The sequence below is a fragment of the Bidens hawaiensis genome, unplaced genomic scaffold (assembly GCF_021521415.1).
Source record: "Bidens hawaiensis isolate Kalapana, Puna unplaced genomic scaffold, B.hawaiensis_p1.1 tig00036241_1, whole genome shotgun sequence".
NCBI lineage: Eukaryota > Viridiplantae > Streptophyta > Magnoliopsida > Asterales > Asteraceae > Bidens > Bidens hawaiensis.
The window spans coordinates 107,460-128,606 of record NW_027505400.1 but is presented as its reverse complement, the minus strand read 5'-3'; the positions used below and the strand labels follow the sequence as shown (position 1 = coordinate 128,606).

At 33.8% G+C, this 21,147-nt stretch overlaps 3 protein-coding genes across 3 annotated transcripts; all 3 read left to right on the top strand.

The window, feature by feature from the left end:
* Positions 1-2,504: 2,504 nt before the first annotated feature.
* LOC143612951 (uncharacterized) lies at positions 2,505-4,436 on the top strand. Its single transcript, XM_077086800.1, has one exon. The coding sequence runs from the start codon at positions 2,505-2,507 to the stop codon at positions 4,434-4,436; it is 1,932 nt and encodes a 643-aa protein (XP_076942915.1).
* Positions 4,437-5,087: 651 nt separating this feature from the next.
* On the top strand, positions 5,088-6,377 carry LOC143612953 (17,18-epoxy-17-hydroxycur-19-ene N-malonyltransferase-like). The gene has a single exon (XM_077086803.1). It carries the CDS (start codon positions 5,088-5,090, stop codon positions 6,375-6,377), a length of 1,290 nt encoding a protein of 429 aa, XP_076942918.1.
* Positions 6,378-16,040: 9,663 nt separating this feature from the next.
* Positions 16,041-19,213, top strand: LOC143612947 (monogalactosyldiacylglycerol synthase, chloroplastic-like). The gene is made up of 7 exons (XM_077086796.1): positions 16,041-16,758; positions 16,842-17,014; positions 17,565-17,726; positions 17,809-17,950; positions 18,041-18,328; positions 18,441-18,515; positions 18,788-19,213. Exons 1-7 carry the CDS (start codon positions 16,231-16,233, stop codon positions 19,022-19,024), a joined length of 1,605 nt encoding a protein of 534 aa, XP_076942911.1. The 5' UTR covers positions 16,041-16,230; the 3' UTR covers positions 19,025-19,213.
* Positions 19,214-21,147: the final 1,934 nt, after the last annotated feature.

Here is a 21,147-nt window from a genome sequence, read left to right as displayed (position 1 = left end):
CCAATGAATAAGGAAAAATTTAAATTTTCTGTACAGGAAGAAAGTTTTAAAGACACAAATTGTTTTGGCATTGTTATTGAAGGAATTGAATATAGACCTTTGTAAATGCACGTCCTTAATTTATTTTGCTTCTTTATGAAATATTTGGTTAGGGGCGTTAATTGTTGGTTTTGACATAAGTTGTGTAAAAATGGTAACTATAGCTTTGAATAAAGACAAACCAAACTGATTATGTTGCTTAATTAGGTCATTTAAACAGCAAAATCGATTTCGTTTGACGATTTGGGTAGAGTTTGAACCGTGTTTTCCGAACCTTAAATTTGTATAAAAAATTTGAAAATGTTAAAGATTGTTGTTGAATACACATGCATAATTGTGTGCTATGAAAATGAAATTTTAAAGTAAACAACACTTTTAAACTGTGAATCGTATCACTAAACCCAATTTTCAAACCATAAATCGTGAGCTAAAGCATATGAACTTCAAACCGATCTGTAGATTTCATTAAAACCATAGTCATACCCAAAAAAAATTAACTGAGTTTAAAATCTTATGTTTCATGTTGATTGAATGATTGTACATACGATTTATCATAGAAAAATCGCCTATAATACGTGAATTTTCGTATTCATAATTGAGTTAAAGTAATCATACAAATTTGTATATGAGTTTTGAAAAGAACCTTGAAAGTAAGTAAATGCTCGGGTGGAGTGCGAGTTTACTAAACGCACAAGGGAGATTAGCGACTTTCAAAGTTCCAAAAGCAATTTCTTTTCCTTTTCACTACAAGAAAACTGAGGTGTCACCCGACCTCATTTTTACCCATTATGAAAGTGAAAACAATACATCAAAACATCAATATATAACCAAATATATAATTATGCCAGATAGATTGAAGAATATAAACGATAAATTATGTAACCCTATTATTAAAATAAATCAAAATGTGTACATCTAGAACCACGTCAATCGAAAAGTTGGTAACTGAACTGATAGTCGTCTTATGATATTGACACGAATAAATCAAAATACGTAAACTAAAATCAATCTCTTAAACATCATTATGAAAAAACAAAAAAAGAATAGCTACACAATCCATTGACCAAGTCTGAAAATATATTTATATATAGTCGTTAAAGAATAAACCAAATAGATTTAAGGTTTTTGTATAATGAAAGATGCCGGGTTATAAAAATTTTATATGATTTGGGTATGAAAGATAACCAGTTATAACAATCGACTTGGCGTTTATGTATAACGAACAAGTCAATGTGTTTAAAGTCGGGCATACCTTCGATTTGTATGATGACTGTAGACGAAAGATAACGGGTTATAAGAAATTAAGAATTTTATAGCGGATCCGATATGGTAAATATCTTTAGTCCAAGGGCCAAAGATGAAACAACTGAATGTATGTATGTGCTTCAAGTTTAGCCCAACACAGTTATTAACCCTAAACCCCCAAATCTCTTTGCGCCTCATCATCAAGACTACAAAATCTGGAGTCTTTATCAATCTCAGAGGCTCAATAAGCATACCCTTTATCTGTTATACTCTAATTTTATAGATCGATCGGTCAATTTGGCACCGCATCATCGGATTCACTCTTCACTGCGTCCAATTATAGGTAAGAAAAAAAGGTTTTTTTTCATGGGTGAACAAATAATGTGTAGATGGGTTAATGTTATGTGTTATAAGCTAGCTTCTGTGTGTTGATTGTTGGGTTACTGTGATTTTGTTCAAATTTGTGTATTGGAAGTAGTGGTGTGAGATAGAATATATTGATTGTAATTAATTGGTTTGGTATGTGTTATGAGCTAGCTCTGTGTATTGATGGTTTTGATCTTGTGATAATGCTTTTGTTTGCTCTTTAGTCGTTTAAGAGAATATGTTATCTTATGTGGCCTTTGTAAATGTTCAATTTTGATGATATTGGATTGTGGAAGATGGAGAGCATAGTTTGTTAATCACCACATTTTTTTATATTTTTTTTGAATTATAGGATTAATTTTATTTAAAAACTGAACATTGCAAGTCGTAAAGTTGGTTAGAAGACGCTTACAAGTTGCTTTGAAAATGCATCGCTATAGGGGTGAGCTCATATCGGTTTGGTTATTCTACTACCGAAACCGAAATTCGGTTTTGCAAAATCATCCACCGAAACCGAGAACCCAAATCAGTTCGGTTAATTCGGTTGGTTTGTCGGTTTTCGGCTTGGTTAACCGAGGGTAAACAAAAAAAAACGATTTTCGGTTAATCGGTTTTCGGATACTTTTGGTTCAGTTATTGCTCACCCTAACATCGAGAGCCAAAAGGCGGTGTAATTTTGGGTCGACTTTGCTTAAATTTAGGGTCTTTTGGATGTTTACATGTAAGAACAACAAAACATATGAAGAAATTATGAAGTGTTTGTTTGATAAATAGGGTGACTATACTAATTTTAAATTTTTTATTTTTTGCTTCAGTTTTAGCCTGAAGCTGTGGGTGCTTGAGCTGTCATAATAATGGCATCCCGTGCAAGCGTCCGTTTGATTACTTATTCAAACGAACTTGTAAATGGAGAAACAGTTTACATCTCTTCAAATTGTCTTCCAATAAAGGCCTCACATTTTGAGCCTGCCGGACATTCTTTTCATGATGTTGCACTTAAGCTTCGTGGCTATTTTGAAGAAGAAAATGTTCCTGATGATGACGACAACATTTCAAAAGACAAAGAAACCGACTATATGCAATCATCAGATTCATATAGCAGCAAAGGTAAAACGAAATCCAGTGACAAAGCGGCTCAACAAGATCATTATGCTTTATTAGGGTTGGGTCGTTTAAGGTATCTTGCAACCGAGGAGCAAATCAGGAAAAGTTATCGCGAAACTGCTTTAAAACATCATCCCGACAAACAAGCTGCACTTCTTCTAGGGGAAGAATCCGAAGCTGCTAAACAAGCGAAAAAAGACGAAATCGAAAACCGGTTCAAAGCGATTCAAGAAGCGTATGAAGTATTAATGGACCCCACAAGGAGACGAATATACGACTCTACCGATGAGTTTGATGATGAGATTCCAACCGATTGTTCTCCGCAAGACTTTTTTAAGGTGTTTGGACCTGCGTTTATGAGAAATGGGCAGTGGTCAGTTAGCCAACCAATCCCATCACTTGGAGATGACAATACTCCACTTAAAGAAGTCGATGCGTTTTACGATTTTTGGTTCAGTTTCAAAAGTTGGAGAGAATTCCCACATGAAGACGAGTTTGATCTCGAGCAAGCAGAATCACGTGACCATAAAAGATGGATGGAGAGACAAAATGCAAAGCTTTCAGAAAAGGCGAGAAAGGAAGAACATGCAAGAATACGTTCGTTAGTAGACAATGCTTATAAGCGGGACCCGCGTATTTTAAAAAGGAAAGAAACATTAAAAGCCGAAAAACAGAAGAAAAAAGAAGCCAAATTTATGGCTAAGAAGCTACAAGAGGAAGAAGCTGCAAGAATTGCTGAAGAAAATAGGAAAAAGAAAGAAGAAGAGCAAAAACAAGCTGCCGAGGCTGCTTCAAATCAAAAGAAAATAAAAGAAAAAGAAAAGAAGTTATTGCGTAAAGAACGAACCCGTCTTCGAACGGTTTCAACAACCGTCGTCTCCAATAGTTTGCTTAACGTTAACCAGGATGATATTGAAAATTTATGCATGTCACTTGATCTGTTACAATTAAGAAACTTATGTGACAATCTGGAACAGAAAGAAGGTAATAGTCAAAGTCAAGCTGAGCTTCTAAAGCATGCTATGGCCTCTGGCCATACTGAGAAAGACAGTGTGGTTAATAACAGGGTTAATAACAGCCAAGAAAACGGGACTGTGAAAGTCAAAGTCAACGGGAGTGTTTTGAATAATAATATCGAGAAAAAAGAAAAATCGTGGGGGAAAGAAGAGATTGAGCTTTTGAGGAAAGGAATTGTGAAGTATCCGAAAGGAACTTCTAGAAGGTGGGAGGTGATATCTGAATATATAGGCACAGGTCGATCCATTGAGGAGATTTTAAAAGCAACAAAAACCGTTCTTTTACAAAAACCTGATTCTGCTAAAGCTTTCGATTCGTTTCTTGAAAAACGAAAACCGACGGTTGCGATTTCGTCTCCTCTGACAACTAGGGAAGATGTAGTGGGAGTTTCTAGTTCTAATGCTACATCTGCTCCCACCAAACCCGATGTGACTCAACCCAAACCGAGCCTAGATGAAAAGGTGGAAGCGATTGGTTCAAGTTCAGACCAGGATGTATGGTCTGCTGTGCAGGAAACAGCACTGGTTCAAGCTTTAAAGACGTTTCCAAAAGAAACTAACCAGCGATGGGAGCGTGTTGCTGCTGCTGTCCCGGGGAAAACAGTTAACCAATGCAAGAAGCAGTTTGCGTTGCTCAAGGAGAAATTCAGAAGCAAGAAAAAGTAATCGAGCCGGTTAGTTTAATGTGAGATTGTTCATGGGCATGGCTTAAATTCATCATTTTTGACACTAGCTGAGTTTCGAAGGATCATATGACGAAGATGGGTGTTCTGCAGCGCAGATGTGAGGAGATTTGGCCGGGTGCATTCATTGATGACAGAGGTATGGATGTTTCATATTTCTAGTTGTAATGGCGTTTTGTCATCAGTTAGCCGTTAAAGTTTGTCAGCGATGAAGCTTTATTTTTTGAAATTGGCTAAATATGTGTTTAGAACATTACTCTTAATAATATTGTGAATCTTTGAACAATGAGCGAAAGTGAATTGCGTTCGTCTTAGGTGTGATGCGTAAATTGTTTATAGTTTATATTTATATCCAAAAATATTTGATCTACACAAGCCCCAAACATATTATTATATGTGTATAACATCCACCAATCCGGCCATTTGATAAGAAAACAATTCTTATCACGTACTTATTTCATTGGCATGTTCTATTTATCATTTGATTAGGACATTTAGTTGTATTTGCTTGTTTTTTTTTGAATTGAAACGGCCAAATCATTGGATTTACATTTATCATTTAAACATTAAGCCTCAATCAACAGTATATATGAAGATGCATACATGTTTTCATCTTGCAATCTTGTCGATAATAATGAACATGATCATGACAAAACTCCATATATTATCGAGAATTCGACAACTTCACACCATCATATCTCAAGAAACCATTAAACCATCTTCCCCAACGCCTCCTCGCCTTAAAATTCACAAACTTTCATTGATTGACTACTTTGCTCAACACACTCACATGCCATTGATTTTCTTCTACCAAAGCTACAAAAATGATGATACCAACATCTTAAAAAAGTCATTATCACAATGTTTAACACGATACTATCCATTCGCGGGTAGCTTCGTATCACCTTCCGCACATCATGTCGAGTGCAACGATCAAGGGGTCGAGTTCTTGGAAGCTTCCAGAGACAGTCGATTAGATAACTTCATTCACAAGAAAGAGCAAGACAAAACCCTAGACCAACTCATTCCCAACATTAGTCTAGGTAACCCTACTATGATGCAGGTACAACTGAACCATTTCACCTGCGGTGGAATCGCACTCACCGTCTCCATATCGCACAAGATCGCTGACGGGTTCACCATGCTCGGCTTGTGCAACCATTGGGCTGATCTTGCACGTGGCGGATCGCCCTTAAACCCTACTTTTTTAAATTTACCGATAAGTAACATTAAAATTCCGGACTACCAGCTCAATATAGAAACATCCAAACTTCATTATGCAAACAGAAAATTTGTGTTTCCTAATTCAAAACTTAACGAACTAAAGAAGACGATTAACGCGATGGGTACGACTCCAGTTAATCCTACTCGGGTCGAGTCATTGACATCGCTCCTCTTTAAATGTGCAGTGAGTGCAGCCACAACAAAAACATGTTCTTTACACTTACAACCATCAAACTTGATTCAAGCAGTGAACTTGAGGAATAAAGTTAGTAAAGAGTTTCCTATATTAATGGAAGCTGGCAACTTTACTGCAATGGTGTTTGCGAAGATGATTGATTATTCGAGTCAAATCGAGTTGAACCAGGTGATTATTGGTTTGAGACAAGGGATTATGGATGTTCAAGGAATAAGAGATGTGAAAGAGTTGGCTAAAGTTTTGGAAAATTCGGTTTTGGAGTTTTTTAACGGACGTCCATCGTATATGTTTACGAGCGTGTGTAGGTTTCCGCTTTACGAAGTGGATTTCGGGTGGGGAAAGCCTGTGCGAGTAATGCTAAGGGGTGTAAATCCGGGAAGTTATTTCATGTTGATGGATACTCCGGATGGAGATGGTATTGAAGCATTAGTGCAGTTGGAAGAAGATAAAATGGTCATCTTTCAAAATGACAAAGAGCTTCTTGCATATGCTCAAGACATTTGAAGATTCATGTTATGATGTGTGTTTTTAAAGGGATTGTGTGAAATTGAATGTTCAGAATTTGATAATCACTTTTAATAAAATGTGATTTACATATGTAAGAACCTTTTTTTAATAAATTAAAAAAAAAACTAAATAAGGGGTTATTTTAGAACGCCCTTAAACTTAAACAGGTTAATAGATCAACTCATTTATTCAATTGGTCATGTCGAGTTAACCTGTTTATTCACAAGTTGCGCTCAAATTGACCCATTTAATAAGCAAGTTGTATTATCAACCCAACTCTAGTTATTTTTGTAATGTGTTAGGATATGCCTTTTGGGTTGTGTAAAAGATTGTTGCCTCAGGTTTTGAATATAAACCAGCCGACTAAGAACTTTTTAAAAAGCAATCACAAATCAAGCAAATGGTCACATTTACCTAAGAGCATCCACAATGTGAAACTCTCACAAACTGTCATCTCAGCTGTCACAACATATTCCTAAATCTCTTTAAAAAACACATTTCTCTCATAACATTATAAAATTTCAAACCCTCATACTTGCCCAACGCCTGAGGTCTGTAGCCTGTGGGTTTGTGGAATGTGGACGTTGCCACCTAGGCAGCGTTGTGGATGGTCAGATATATAACCCTCCATATGATTAATTAAATTACAAAAGTACGCATTAAAATTAAGGATCAAGGAGTATATATTTGCATTTGGTAAGTAGATGATTTTGCATTACACAACTTGAAAGCCTTGTATGTTTGGTGACAATCAACTATAAGACAAACATGTTGTTTTGTCCAAAGACAATGTGATAACATATTAAGTGACATGTTATGTTTTATCTAACTCTATTTTTAGATGTTAAACAATGTTCGCAATTAATCACTTTTGACCTAAGTTATTTTAGGAAGCAATGTTCATTTTAGTTTATTGTAACATTAACATGTGACTCATATTGTTATGTCATTTTACGATGTGGACGGCTATACAAAGTATCGACATAAAATAAAAATTGAATTTTGAATTTGAACTTTCATGCATCAAGATAATTGTTTGTTTTAAATTGATATTGAAAGCTAGGCTTCAAAATGATGGAATGAGGTGTTGTAGTGTTGACCAACACGTTTGCTATAATTATAGTTCCATTGTACTATCCCACTTTATATTACTTTATCATCTAGGTTGACTCTCTTAAAGTTTAAATTGTTTATTGGATACCATTTTGTTCATAATCATCCAAACTTTATAACCAAATTCATTAGTACACTAGTGTATTAATAGATTTCATTACTTGTTAGAAAAAAAAAATGCAAATTAATAAGTTAAAATTTATAATATAGGGACCAAACAATTTTTTCACTCCTATTCATGAGTTATTCTCCACCTCAGAACCTTTAATGATAATTAAAATTTTTAAGAAAGTGAACAACTCATTTAGTTTTTGCTTAGGTGGCATTCTATGCAAGTATCTTGATTATGTAGTTTATCATTATATCTTCGGGTACCTTGCATTTCAGGTTGGGGAAGCCGAACAATGCGAGAGTGTATTCGTTGGTCAACGATCATATGACCATTAAAATAAATAAAAATTTAAACAAATTTTTTAAACCTTAACACACTTTTTTTCCGATTTTTACACCAAACATACACTCATTTCTTCTACATCTTTATAAACATGCAACTCCATACTCTACAAGCATTTTTTACCTGATGGAACAACCAAATCACATTCCCAAATCAAGAATTAGAAGAAGGCCACGACCATAGAGCTACTAAGAAGTGGTATTGGCAAAGGCTTGGATCTATGTTTCCAAATACTTGGATGATGGAAACCAACAAATCTTGGGTTTTTCGAAACGAGTGTTCAAACGTTTGGTGCAAGAGCGTGGATCAAGAGATCAGAGGTCATGACATGCACCAAATGCATTCGAAAGGCAAAATATGTTGATAAAAATCAGGGCCGTCTCCGAGAATTTATATGTCTCAGCTGAGCCGAAATAAAAAGGCCCGTAGACCCTAACAAGTAACGAAATAATATAAGCAAAAAAAAAATAGGCCTTATGTAAATGGTTTTTTGTTTGGTTTAAACAATTAAATTTTTAATAGGCTTACTTGGTTATGAGATTGTGTAACAAATTTTTTGTATAAAATGTATAAAAATAAGCTTAAAAATGTCTCAAAGTGATACTAGAATCTAGAACCTTTTTGTTGAGAGTTATACCCTTTTGCCACTAGACCAAGCTAGTTATAGTATAATTAGGGTAAAACATTAAATATACATATTTCTTTTTCATAAAAATATATATAAAAAAAACTTTTGTGCCCTCGAAAATGCCTCGGCTGGTCGCCCAAATTGCCCTATGCCCCGGCTGGCTCGGATAAAAATTGATGTTAACGACAAAGACACCCTATAAGTAGGCCGCATGAATTTGAGAAAAGTATTTTTTTTTAATGAATAAGTTTGGTTTAATTATTTATGAAAATATTTAATCAAAGGTTATTCACTTTTATTATTATTTAATCAAAATTTATATATATATATACACACACACTAGTTTTAGAGCCCGTGTCTCATACGGGATGATTTCAATTATAAAATTACAAATAAAAAAATAATTACATAATATATACGAAAAAATGTATTGCATCTGTGCTTGTATCTATACTATGTGTGCATAAACTAATTTTATATATATCACAAAATGATTTTTTTAGATAAACTTAATAAAAAAATGCACGTGTAAAAACGTACCCGATAACACTCTTTCTATTGAAATTTCATTCCCAGTGTCATATATGTATAATTGAAATAATTTTGGTTATTAACCAATTTCGGGAATAAGACTTCTCATACAATAGTAGTTCTAACCACTCAGCCTAAATATAGAATAAGTGTTACCTTTGTTGATATATTTATAAATTTACCACCCATCGAATGAAAGTAGAACATTAAATTGTAACGACGGATGTTCTTCAAAAACTATGTTTTTCTGAGCTACATCATGAAAAAGATTTTGATAATTTCAGGGAGCTTCTCGACTTTGTCATAATGACAACATAAAAAATAGCATGTTAACTCATTCGATTTTGTGAATATTTTGCTTCATTTGAGCATAGTTTTGCATGACATGCTTCCCATACAACGCTCTTAAGCATATATTTATAATTTAATGATTAAAAAATTACTTTGTAAACTGAAAGCATATTCGAGTTTTGTTTTTCTTTACAATCTTCTATAATATATACAGTACAATATGTTAATAGCAGTTGATTTTGTATCTAGTTCGTTTGTATTCGTGAGTCTGTATATTGGTTTGTTTAACTGGGTTTCATCCACCTGAGTTACTAATTAAGCCCAATCCGCACCTGAACCTAAGCCTCAGCAAAACCTTAGTCCGAGTCTTTATGCAACCGGTGTTTAATGGGTGGAGATAAGACTGACCTGCAAGCATATTAAATTGTAACTCATATTATGTATTTTGAGGGCAGAGACATATACTAGCACATCTTTTGCTAGTCCAGATATTAAACAAAGTGGAGTGTTGATAGTGTAAGGGTTGTGAATATGTATGCCCTAACCGGAAATAAAGTACACTTGTCTGGGCGATGCTATAGTTTTATTGTAGCATTAACTTGATTTGTGGGTTGTCAATCTAGAAAGTGTCAGTCTGGGAAACTGGGTATGACCTTAAACCTTGTTAGTATTTATGGTGATAATTGGTAGAGCTATGATGGCGGTTAATGGTTACTTTAGAGTTTTACTTGAGGGCAAGCAAAAGATAAGTGTGAGGATGTGATGTTCGGTTTATTTGTGTATATATTAACTTGTTAACTTAGTTGTTTTACTAATTTAGTTTAGGAACTTTGGTACTTCATACGTGGTTATTGTGTTTCAGGTCACAGGTACTTAATGCGCCTAATTTGGACCTGTACGAGCACGTAATGAAGACCCGGGATGTCCAGCACGCGCTGAGGCACTTAAATGAACTTGCTGACTGAAGAGACCCATCGCGTAGCGCGATGGGTGTTGAAGGTGGGGCATCGCGCTACGCGATGCCCTGTAAATTAGACTGCGTTGACTTTTGGTCCATCGCATAGCGCGATTGACCTGGGGAGGATACCATCACGCTACGCGATGGTCCCCAAAATCGTGAAAGTTAGGGTTTTATTATATAACACATTTGGACGACCCTAGACGATTATTTAGTTTCCAAAGCACTTTTAGAAAAGGAGAACAACCTACCATTACTTCCAATCATCCCAAGACCATAGATATGATCCATAACATCGTAATCGAAGACCGAGAGATGCCGAGACGCGGCTAGATCCTTCAAGTCATACCCGTGATGTATAGTTTGTAATCTTTCATTTATTTTCTCATGTACTAGAACGATTGATTGTAATTATTTTGATGTTAATCTATGAGTATTGATGTCTAGTGTTATTGTGCACAACGTCAGTTTAGGTTTATTTTGATCAGAACGATTAGTGTGTCAGTTGCTATAATAATTGCTTATAGGATTGTTTTAACCTGTTAATTGTGAGAAAGCATACGTTTGCCCTTAGTTGAGTCACACTGGCAGGGACCGTTTGATAAACAGTGTCGTGTGTTGGCGAGCGTGGATGCCTAAGGTTTAACCGGTTAGTCAGTCTGTAGTTGACACGGGATAGTTTATCTGTTATGTGCATGAGTTTGCTGTTAGTTTGCTTACTTGAATTCCCGGGGTGTGATTTGCTTTGTTTGATTGATTGAATACTTGATTAATTGTTCGTTTATTATAAAACACAAACTGCTTGCTAGTTTGATCAGCACTTTAATTGAATTCACTTCATAATGTTAGGAATCGATTTCACTGCACACTGACCACATACTCCTCATGGATACGATACCTGACTTACCCTAGATACTTAGGTTAATTAGGTTTTTGCATGGCTCAAACGACGGTCATCACATAGATATAATATAAATTATGTATAAAAGGAAAGCGAATATTTATTGATCTATTACATATATTAGGGTTAACTAGTTTTAGAGCCCGTGTTATACACGTGATAATTCAAATTATAAAATTACAAGTAACACAAATAATTACATAGCGTATATGAAAAAAATGTATAACATCTATGCTTGTATCTATACTATGTGTACATAAATTGATTTTATTTATATTACAAAATAAATGAACTTAATAAAAAAATACCCATGCAAAAATGTACCCAAGAATTATCTTTCTATTAAAAAATTCATTCTCGGTGTCATATATGTATAATTGAAACAATTTTGGTTATGAACCAATTTCGAAAATAAGACCTCTCATACGATAGTAGTTCTAACCACTCAGCCTAAATACAAAATGAGCATTACCTTTATTGATATATTTCTCAATTTACCACCAATCAAAGGAAAGTAGAACATTAAATTATAACGATAAATGTTCTTCAAGAACTATGTTTTTTTGAGCTACACCATGAAAAGGATTTTGATAAGTTTCAAAGTGCTTCTCGACTTTGTCATAATGGCAATATAAAAAATAACATGCTAACCCATTCAATTTTATAAATATTTTGTTTCATTTGAGCATAGTTTTGCATGACATGTTTCCCATACAACTTTCTGATCACCATTGAAGGAAAAATTAATGTTGACATAAATATTTCAAATTTGATAAAAGTTAAAAGCATTTATAGATAATCTTTTCTTAAATTTTAATAGTTGAAGGAAAAATAGTCAATTTGTCAAATCCAGAGCCTTTTGATTATGTCAAAAAATGCACTTAAAAATAATTTTGAAACCCGAATCATATATAAAATTCTAACTTTCATACTTTTAACATTTTCAAGTCAACACTTTGAACCCATAACAAATCTGACAATAAATCTAATTTGCATTCTCAAACTTTTAAAAATACTCAAAATTTTCATTTTTGGCCCGTAACAAATTTTGACCTAAATACTTATACCAAACAATCTATTTACCAACTTTTGACCCGTAAAATCAAATTTAGGTTTCACAACAAACCCGAAACAATTTTCATTCGAGAAACATGATTTGTTGTTGATTTTTGGAATTCACCAAGGATTTTGAAATATAAAGTAAACTAATATGTTAATATTTATATTTATAAAAATATATAGATATTATATAAATATAGTTAAAAGGAAAGTGAATAATAATTGATCTATTACATATATATTAGTTTTGGCGGGAAAAAATTGTGATGATTAACCAAAAAGTGACAAGTGTCTATATTTATTTTACTTTATTAGAATATGTAGATAGATTAAGATATTGGTTTTGGAGGGAAAAGTATTATTAGAATTAACCAAAAGATAACAAGTGTCCACAATTATTTTACTTTATTAGAATAGGTAGATATATATATATATAGGGGAAGGGATTTTGAGAACCTTGTTGAGTTTTAAGAAGTACTTCATTCTTGACAACACATCTACCTATATTATTAAAGCAACACATTATCTGCACATGTCATTCAACTAGACCCTCCACATAGATGCCAAGTGTATAACTTTTCATTTTTACAATTTCTATTTAATAAATGATAAAATGAAAAATACGTTGTTGGTGGGAATTGAACTCACTACCTTAATTTTAAAATGTTTGTGGCTTACCAACTCAATTAAGATGAATTGATGTTAGCCTTCTCTTTTTCTTAATTGTTATAGATTCACAACCTTCCATTTTGATTTCTTTTAAAATACAAATACAAAATATTCTTACTAATCTATGTATTTTAAAAAAAAATTATTTATGTCTTATAAATCCATAAGGTATGTTATTATGTATATTATTAAATTTAACTTTTTTGTTTACTTTTTAACCACCTGTGTATCACAAGGGCTATATCCTAGTTTAATTAAATATATTAGATTATGTGGTTGAGATAAAATATGATTAAAAAAATTAAAGGAAAGAGAATAAAGATATGAGTGATTACACAACTTTAAACGTCCGTTACACATATGTAATAAATCGACTCGGTGCGTAAAAATTCTGTAAGTTTTTTACGTATATGTAATCTACATATATTACGCATGCGTAAAAAAATTTAAAAAAAAATTGTTACGTTGAATTCTTTCGAGTTCTTAAAACTCAGAGTAGTTTTAATTTGAAATCTCCCCTGTATATGTGTGTGTGTGTGTGTAGGATTTGGTTCATTTCAGAAGTGATTCTTATTGCGAGAAGTGCGAGAAATTAATCCAACCAATCACATTTTTTTTAATTTATCATTTATTTAATGATAGAGTGTTATAGTAAAATGTGCATTTTTTAATCTGTTCTAATATTTTTTAAAAATTTAGTCAAATCAATCTATATTGAATTCTTTTTTTTATCAAATTCAATTTTGTTGATTTATCAATATTATTTTTTTATTCTCGTAATTTGAATGTCATACCTTTATCCGGATAATAGTTCTTAAATTCGATAGTGCCGATAAGTTTACACAGTACAAAAATGAGCATACACATGAATAAAATTAAAAATACACAATTCGAAATACCATCTACATAGTACATATACGAACCTACACAATACAAAATGAACCAACACACGATAAAAGTTACACATACACCATTGGAAATAACACCTACAGTACATAAAAGAGCCTACACAATAATATACGAACCCACACAGTACATAAATGAACCTATACACTATAAAAATTACACATACACAATTCGAAATATCATATACACAGTGCATATACAAACCTACACATTACATAAACGAACATACACGATAAAAATTACATGTACACAATTCGAAATACCATATGCATAGTACATATACGAACCTACACAGTACATAAATTAACCTACACAGTACAAAATAAATTTTTTTATTATATTAAACTACATATAATAAATAACAGATAATGATAATAACCTATACTTGTTAAATTTTCATATACACATCCGTGATACCACTTAAATACTACATATATAAACCCTACATGGTATAAAATAATTTTTTTTTAAATTTTTCACATCAAGCTACATATAATAAATAACAAATCATGTTAATAGCCTACAATTATAAAATTTTCATATACGCATCGTGATTCTACCCACAAAATACATGACTATGCATGTGTATATAATACATAAATTTGTGTATGCAATATATAAATATTTAACGCATTTGAAAAATAAGATTGAAGATATTACAATATTTGATTAAAATTATATTTGTTTAACATTAGTTTGATTAATAACATCAATTCAAAAATAACAATTAAACAATTAGCTAGTAATAATAACTAGATAAATGCTATTAATGACTTAAGTTTCACTTTGAAAAGTCTAAAAAACAAATACCAAACTACCCTTCTTCATTAAAATTTTGGTAGATTAATATCTTCATAATTACAAGTTTGTCACAACCTTTCTAATCCATTGATGACACATAATCAATGGTCCAGATTGATTTCTCGCACTTCTCGCTTTAACTTGACTTCTCGCAAGATCCATCCCCTATATATATAACAAAACAAAAAGTTTCCCGTTAACTTTCCATAAGTCTCCATCACCCCTAATAAATCTCCAAAAACACCATACTTTTAATATGACACTCCCTAACTGGTGGACCTCTCTTCATAATTCTCCACTAATCTTCTTAAACCCTAATACCTTATACGCCACCTTTTATAAACGACCAACGGAAGAAGTCTGGCTTCCCTAGGTAACCCAATGACAAAAGGCGACCTTAAAACCTGCTACCGCAGACAACGCTTGGCAGCTCAAGCCCACCATTTACTGTTTCGAGAAAACCCGTAGTTCAAATACTAACTACGATAAAATCCGGTTAGGAATGATTTCTAACTTGAACCTTTCTCGTCCCCTTATATGTCACCAATTTGATAAATAATAACTATAATAAATAAACTTTTGACACTAAGGTGTTTGGCATTGCTTATTTTCACTAACTTATAACTTATTAATTTTTTAAAAAAGAATAAGATGTTTGGGATTGCTTTTGATGTGAGAGGAATGCGCGCATATAATGTGTATATGTGTGAACCCTCAGGTGGGCTAAAGTGAAATTGCACTAATTTTAACTTTATTTTACTAATCTCGTGAAAATAACGTTAAAAGTGGCGGAAGGTTAATCAAGCATCATGTGGTAGCGTTGATAGCCGAAAGACAAGGGTACATGCACCAATCGGCCGGTGTCCCAATGGTTGAGTGTTATGTGCCTTATGTCCAAGGCTTGATGCAAAACTACCATCGAGCTGGGGGTCTCACCGGAAGCAACCTCTCTATTCCTACGGGGTAGAGGTAAGGCTGTCTACATCTTACCCTCCTCAGACCCTACCATAGCTTTGCTATTAGTGGGATATACTGAGTACGACGACGATGATGATGATGAGGAAAAAGTTAATAAGTTACACTTATGTAACTTATTAACTTAATGAAAAGTTACAAGGTGATAAATTAAGGAATCCCAAAAGTAGTGGTATCTCCTAACTTCTGTTATAAACATAAACCCTAATTGAATTGAATGAAAATAAACACACACATACATGTAATGGTAAATGTAGGAAAACAAAACAGTAAACAAACAAACCCACCCAGGCGTGATCAACATGACCATCACTTTCCGATTGGCTCATTATTAACGCATCTCCTCCCCTCCCTCATCATTATTCATTCATGTGGCTGCAAACCCCTCTTCATATTTTCTTGAAAAAAAAATCCAAACTTTATCCATTCTAATTTGGGATTTTGTCAATTTCACTATCAAGTTCCAATCTTTTTTAAAAAAGATTACAACCCATGTCTTTGTTTCCATTCTTGTACATGAATTAGAAGATTTTGCAGATATTAATAATAATTTTAATAATAAAGATGCAGTCATCATCTTCGTCTTCTTCAGCTGTAACAATAGAACCCAATAATGTGTTCAGTTTTTTATCCAAATTGAATAACTTTTCATTTGATTCGGGCCCGAATCGGTTGAATTTAGATGGGTATTCTTCGATTCTGTCGAATGTTCATCCCGATAGAAAGTTTGTGGATTTTTGGGTTAATGGGAGGCCTAAGTCATCCAAGATTGTTGGGTCTTTGAGTTCAGGAGGTAAAGGGGGTGGTTCCAGTGTTAGTAAGTTTTTTAGTGAGTTTAATAGGTTTGTTAGGTTTCACTGCGATAAGATTCCGCTTGGGTTCGCTTCGGTTAAGGTTAATTCGGGGAGTGATTGTGTGTTAGGAGGTGGGAAAGATGGTGTTTTGGAGGGTGAAGCATTGGCATTAAGTGGTTATGGATGTGATGAGAAGAAAAAGGTGTTGATTTTGATGAGTGATACAGGTGGCGGGCATAGAGCTTCGGCGGAAGCGATAAAATGGGCGTTTAACGAGAAGTTTGGTGATGATTATGAGGTTGGTTTCTTGAGTTGTTTTTTTGTTAAGTTGGTGTGATGAGGTTGAAATTTGATGGAATTTGTTTTTTTGACTGTTTTCAGGTGTTTGTGACTGATTTATGGAGGAATCATACACCGTGGCCGTTTAATCAGTTGCCAAGAAGTTATAATTTTTTGGTTAAACATGGGTCGTTGTGGCGGATGACGTATTATGCTTCTGCTCCTCGTTTGATCCACCAGTCGAATTTTGCTGCCACCTCAACGTTTATAGCACGGTGAGCATGCTAGTCTTCTTTGTTGGTATTCAAAGTGATTATCTTTATGTGTTGTTTAGTTTAGATGTTTTGATATCCTGCTATTGTCTAGATAATTTGTGCATGCAATATTATTAAGTTTAAGTGCTTATTATGATAGCTAAATAATAGTTTAATCTTTGAGTGTACGTTTTCATTTTCAATCTTTAGGAGCATATGTAAGGTGCTTTGAAGTTTTGAGCATATGCAAGGTGCTTTGAAGTTTTGATAACTAATAATCACACTTTTAATGATGCTGAGTGATTGGTTAGCTAAACATTAAAAACTGATTATTTCTTGGGTAACTTTACACGACAGTAACCAATATGTTAGATGTTCCAATCTTATGTAAGTTTTTCATAAATGTTAAAAAAGTATACAATTAAGTGAGGTAAATGAAACACATATGAATCTTGGTTGCTGTTTAGTGATTATTTTGGTCCAAACAGTTATAAAGTTTGGTCAAAACTCCAAATGAAACATTCACAAATTCTTTATTATAATCCGCGTATCATCTAATGTCTTGTGACAGAGAGGTTGCAAAGGGTCTAATGAAGTACCAACCAAATATTATCATCAGCGTACATCCTCTAATGCAACACGTACCTCTTCGTATCTTGCGATCAAAGGGTCTTCTAGACAAGATTGTATTTACTACCGTTGTTACAGATTTAAGCACGTGCCATCCCACATGGTTCGTTTTGCACTCCAGACTTATTACTTAACATATGTTTCAGGTCTCAATACCGAGCTTATTATTATTGTTTACATGATAGGTTTCATAAGCTTGTAACAAGATGCTATTGCCCCACAGATGAGGTGGCAAAACGGGCCTTAAAAGCCGGTCTCAAACCTTCTCAAATAAAAGTTTATGGCCTCCCCGTTCGACCCTCTTTTGTTAAACCTCTTCGCCCCAAGGTTTGAATCTTCTTCTAAAAACGGGTCGGATTGAAACAGTTTGACTTTTTCGGTCAACATTGATGGTTGTACGTGTATGTGTATGTATAGGTTGAATTGAGGCGGGAGCTTGGTATGGATGAAGATCTCCTGGCTGTGTTACTAATGGGTGGTGGAGAGGGGATGGGGCCCATTGAGGCGACAGCTAAGGCACTCGGGAATGCATTATATGATGAGAATCTTGGTGAGCCAATTGGTCAAGTGCTTGTAATTTGTGGACGGAACAAAAAGCTTGCTAGTAAGTTGCTTTCGGCCGAGTGGAAGATTCCTATTCAGGTGAAGGGGTTTGTGACTAAGATGGAAGAATATATGGGTGCTTGTGATTGTATTATTACCAAGGTAAATACTAAATAGATTCCTTATATTTACTTATTTGACTCTTAAAAGTCAAATATCTCATTTTTTTTAATGCAAAGTTTTTAATTAGTTTTTTATTATTTTTTTCTGGCAGGCTGGTCCGGGAACCATTGCAGAAGCTATGATATGTGGACTTCCCATAATTCTAAACGATTACATTGCTGGGCAGGTAATTTTGTTATAAAGTTTATTTTCCTTTCATATAGTGTTTGTAGCCTTTCAAAAATTGCCAGTTTTTCATGTTTTTTAAAGATTTTTTTGGCATTTTATTCATAATTTTCAGTTTTAGCTCAAATGAATGTCCACTATGTATTTTCTACAAAATTTATACATAATAGTCACTATTGTTTACTCAAACATAACACAAATGGTTCTTGAAGTAGATGTCTTTTATGTTTTCTGTTAAAATTTTTATAAATTGACTAAAATACCCTTATGCAGGAAGTTGGGAATGTACCGTATGTGGTGGAAAATGGGTGCGGGAAATTTTCAAAATCACCGAAAGAGATTGCAAATATTGTCGGTCAATGGTTTGGTCCAAAAGCACACGAGCTCAAAGCTATGTCACAAAATGCACTGAGGCTAGCAAGGCCTGATTCGGTTTTCAAAATCGTTCAAGATCTTCACGAGCTAGTTAAACAAAGAAGTTTAACAATGCAATACTCGGCTGCAACTTAGGTGAGATTGGTTTTATGTAACCAAGATAAATTTTGACTTTTGTTGTAGCAAGTTATGGTCTGATTAATATTATGCCACAACAAGCTTATAAGTGGACATTGCACAAAATCGTGCTCGGTAAACATTAAATTTGCATGGCTTGTTGCATGTTATTAGCGTTATATGTAGGATTTGAGTGACTATTGTTGAAAATTTAAACATTGTTATTTGAGTGATTTATAAAATCTTTTATTTGAATGATTTTGTGTACATTGTTTTGGCAAAATGAGTGCTTGCCTGATGGAAAAATAAGTGTGAAAGTGGAATTGGAAAAGAAAACTAAAGCTCTGTTCCCGAGTTTCATTTAATAAGGGAAAGGAAAGGAAATGAAGGGATGGAAAGAAAATGTTGTATTCCTGAGTTTCATTAAAGGAAGGAAAGAACAATAAGTGTGTTTCCGAGTTTCATTAAAGGAAAGAAAGCAAAGGAAAGGAAAGGAAAATGGGGGTTTTATAGTGTAAATTCTTTTCTTTCATTTTGGAAGGAATTGAATGGATGGAAAGGAAAGGAAAATGAATGAAAGTAAATGAATGGAAATGTTTTCATTTCCTTTCCTTTCCTTCGTTAAGTGAGCTCGAGAACACATCGTAAATGTTATTTCACATTTTCTTTGTTTGTAAATAAGAAATGCAATTTGACTTGGACCTTTGACCTTAACTTTGTTATTAAGAAAAGTTGCATACTTGCATGACCAGTTCATATTATTTCACAAATATAAGATCATTTGTGGTTATTAGTTATTACTTATTAGAGGAAAGAAACTTATGTAAAGCACAAATCATGAGCATTTACATAAACGTAATAACTATTTATAATTTTATATCATACGTTAAATCATTTTAATATTGCATCTTTATAAAAAAGAAAAGAAAAGAAAAGAAAAGAAAAAGTATATCTTATAATGAAAATTTATTATACTGAATATAAATAATGAGATAATTACCGTTCTTTACTCCCTTTAGTATACTTGTTATACCGTTTGATTATTAGAGCACCCACAATAGGGTATAGGTGGCAAAGTCTGTCTCTCAAAAACTATGTCAGCCACAAAACCTACTATTGTGGATCAACTCACTCCCTTGTCCGCCCATGAAGTTTGAAGAAGCAAACCTTTGTCCGTTTGGTTATGTGGGTCTCCACTCTCACATGCGCACACACACACATATATATATAGTTTTAATAAGGTTTGTAGAGGTTTGGTATTGTGAAAAAAAAAATAAAATCTTTTTAGACAGTTTTGAAATATGATATGACATGCTAAAGTAAAAGTTTGTGAGTTTTAACGTTGTAGATGCTGCTAAGTACGAAAAATTAAGGGTTCATCTTCGCCACTCATATTCATTCTTTTTTTTTTCGAACTAATTTATATTCGTTCATGAATTATATTCATACTTTTTTTTAACGGCCAACAACAACTATATACATACAAAAATAGATACAAAGGTTTAAAAAAAACCAATATTGCATCCAAGTATAACACCTAAAAACACCACCTCATATTCATACATAGATTAAATATTTAATTGAATAAAACAGCGACAAAACATCAAAACTAGTCCTTTATGTTTACCCATTTTTTCAATGGTTGTCCTTCACAAACTTAATGGCAAAAAACATCCATTGTATTCAAAAACTCTATCACGCTTTGTCTTTTGACCCTAACTCAGTTAAGTTTTGTCGTTAAATCTTGTCATATGCATCGCACATGAGGAAATATGAGGGTATTTTTGTAATTTTGTTACGTGCAATCCCTCTCAGTCTCTCTTAAACTTTCCCTCACCTTCTCTCTCTCTCTCTAACAATCTAACCACCATCACCATCCACCCTGACCAAACAACCACAAGTCCCCACCCACCACAACACCACCCGACCATCACCACCACCACAGCACCGCCGCCATCAACATCTCCGGCTACACAGACTCACCGCCTCACTACTCTTTTTACATCCCAATCGGTGGCGGTGGCGGACTGCGGTACTGGCGGCGGCAGCTGTGGGTTCGATAGTGGTTGGTGTCGGTGACAATGATGGCTGCCGGAAATCACCGCGGCGGTCCTAACTTAACTGTTAGCAGTGGCCGGTGG